At 40.0% G+C, this 2077-nt stretch overlaps 1 protein-coding gene across 1 annotated transcript in view; it reads left to right on the forward strand.

Annotated features, from left to right (window-relative positions):
• BARD1 (BRCA1 associated RING domain 1) overlaps positions 1-2077 on the forward strand; it is a 42437-nt gene that overhangs the window by 17168 nt on the left and 23192 nt on the right. The window contains exon 5 of the mRNA XM_027890347.1: positions 1649-1729. Coding sequence (XP_027746148.1) covers positions 1649-1729 — 81 coding nt within the window. The remainder of the gene's footprint in view (positions 1-1648; positions 1730-2077) is intronic.

Below are 2077 nucleotides of genomic sequence, written 5' to 3' on the forward strand. Positions count from 1 at the left end.
AAAAAAAAAAAAGGCATATTTTTCTTTCCCCTTGGGTTGTTGTCAGCACTGGTGTCCACCCCAGCATCACTTCCTTTGATAAAACTGCAGCGCTGTCTCACAAATCAACCTGCAGAACTGATGTGAGAAGTTGTGGTGCTGCCTGATGCCCACACAGATTATTAGCTGTGCTTCCTGCTTGAAAGGAGTACTCCTGAAATGTCAAACCCTTGCTGTACATGTTTGCAAACTGAACTTTAAATGATAAGCTCAGATCTCGCTCATTATAGATAATTGTAGCTTCTCTCTGCTGGAGAAGATCTTAATGCTGAGCGGTGTCTGGGCTGCCTCTGAGTAGCTCCTCAGATTTGATGCCTGTCTCTTCCCTTGCAGCCGTAAGGAATATGCTGCTCTTAAAATTCTTTAATTGCTTTGAAAGGTAACATTTTGCTGGGACATCTAGGCTGGGAATAGAATGCATGTGAATTTATCTCTGATGTGTTAATTTGCTTGATGGTTGTAAAGCCAGAGATTCTCAGCGTTTTGTGAATTTTGAGTTTACAGTTGTCGCCTGCTGGATTTATTTCTTCTGAGCAACGTGTCCTAATATTTTCTCTAACTAAAGAGGAAAGATTAAAGCTATTTTGTTTTTTCAAAATGTTCCCTGGTAAGAAAAAAAAAAAATTGATTAAGTTTATTTTTATTGTATTTAAAGCTTAATTTAATAGTCTCTCAGCTTTTCTTTCTAAGGCATGCTGTAAGTAACACTTAGGAATTCCTTGACTTTCCACTGCCATTGTCTCCTTGGGTTACTTTTTCCACCTGCTTTTAAGATGGCCTGCAGTGAGGAGATTTCTGTGCCTCAGCTTCCACAGGAGCCTTCTCCTTACCTTTTTATAGCTGCATCTGGATGTGCTCCAATCTTACTACCAAATTTCTCTGTTGTACTTTGCTTTTTAGAGTGTCAAAACCTCTGATTCACAAATTCTGCTCTTTAACTTCCTTTGCCTTGTCACTACTTGGCCTCTCTCCATAATCCACCCTTTTCTGTGTACATCTCTGTGTACAGAAAGCTTATAGTAAAAACTGAATACAGCCTCTTCCAAAAAGCAAATTTAAACTGTTTTGGTAAAATGTCTGTCAGAGAAAGTATTGATGAGATTCAGCATGGGTGGTAATTGCAGTGTTAAATAAAACTCTTTTCCTTTTGACTTGTGGAAAAACAATTTCTAGAAGCTTGCCAGGCTTATTAATTTATTTTACCTATGCTTTCAGCCAGTTATTTAGATTAGCTTGAAAAAAAAATCCAATCTGAAGGATAAGGAAACGCTCAATAAACGTTGCTGTCTTTAATCCTTGCAGTTGACTCTAGTGGGCAGATTGCAATCAGCACAAACTTTTCCCTTTATTTGGAGTGAAATCTATTCTATGCACTGTTTTTATCTTGGAATATATAAAATGTCTTGGTGCTTCTAAAGGAACAGTAACGTTAAACTGTGATCTCCAAACCAGTTGAGCTTTTGTTACCCTGACAGTATCTCCGTGGAAGGCTTGTGTCATTGCATTCCTATCGCAGCTCCATTTAGAGTTGGGCATCTCCTAAATTTCTGTTGCCTTTGTGGATCTCCTTCATCACTTTTTCCCAACTATGTTTTTTTTCCCTGTGTAGGGTGACGTAGCAGCCGTGGAGCAGCTGCTGACAAACGGGGCAGACCCCAATGTCAAGGATAATGCTGGCTGGACACCACTGGTGAGTGTTGGAAGTCCTTTTCTTCTGACATCTGTCTTCTTATCAGATTTCATCTTATCCCTCCTTTCCTCGCCCATATTTTAGTTCCCTTTACGCAAAGAGCTATGCAGAGTGAAGAAGTGTTGATAAACGAGGTTAAAAGAATTCATTAGCAACTCCTGACCTGCCCAAATCTGGCTCTGCTCTGCTGGGGTGCAGGGCAGGCCTTGAGATCGATCAGCCTGCAATTCTGCCAGTGCAGAAAATACCACCACAATAGCTAGAAAACTACCAATTGCAAACAATGCTTATATTTTATGGGTTCTTAATGTCCTCAGTGTTTTGGAAACGTGTCAAGTAGTGGAATGA

Source organism: Empidonax traillii, unplaced genomic scaffold (assembly GCF_003031625.1).
Source record: "Empidonax traillii isolate 1590-97213 ecotype Southwest subspecies unplaced genomic scaffold, ASM303162v1 scaffold284:size1552100, whole genome shotgun sequence".
NCBI classification, from domain to species: Eukaryota; Metazoa; Chordata; class Aves; order Passeriformes; family Tyrannidae; genus Empidonax; species Empidonax traillii.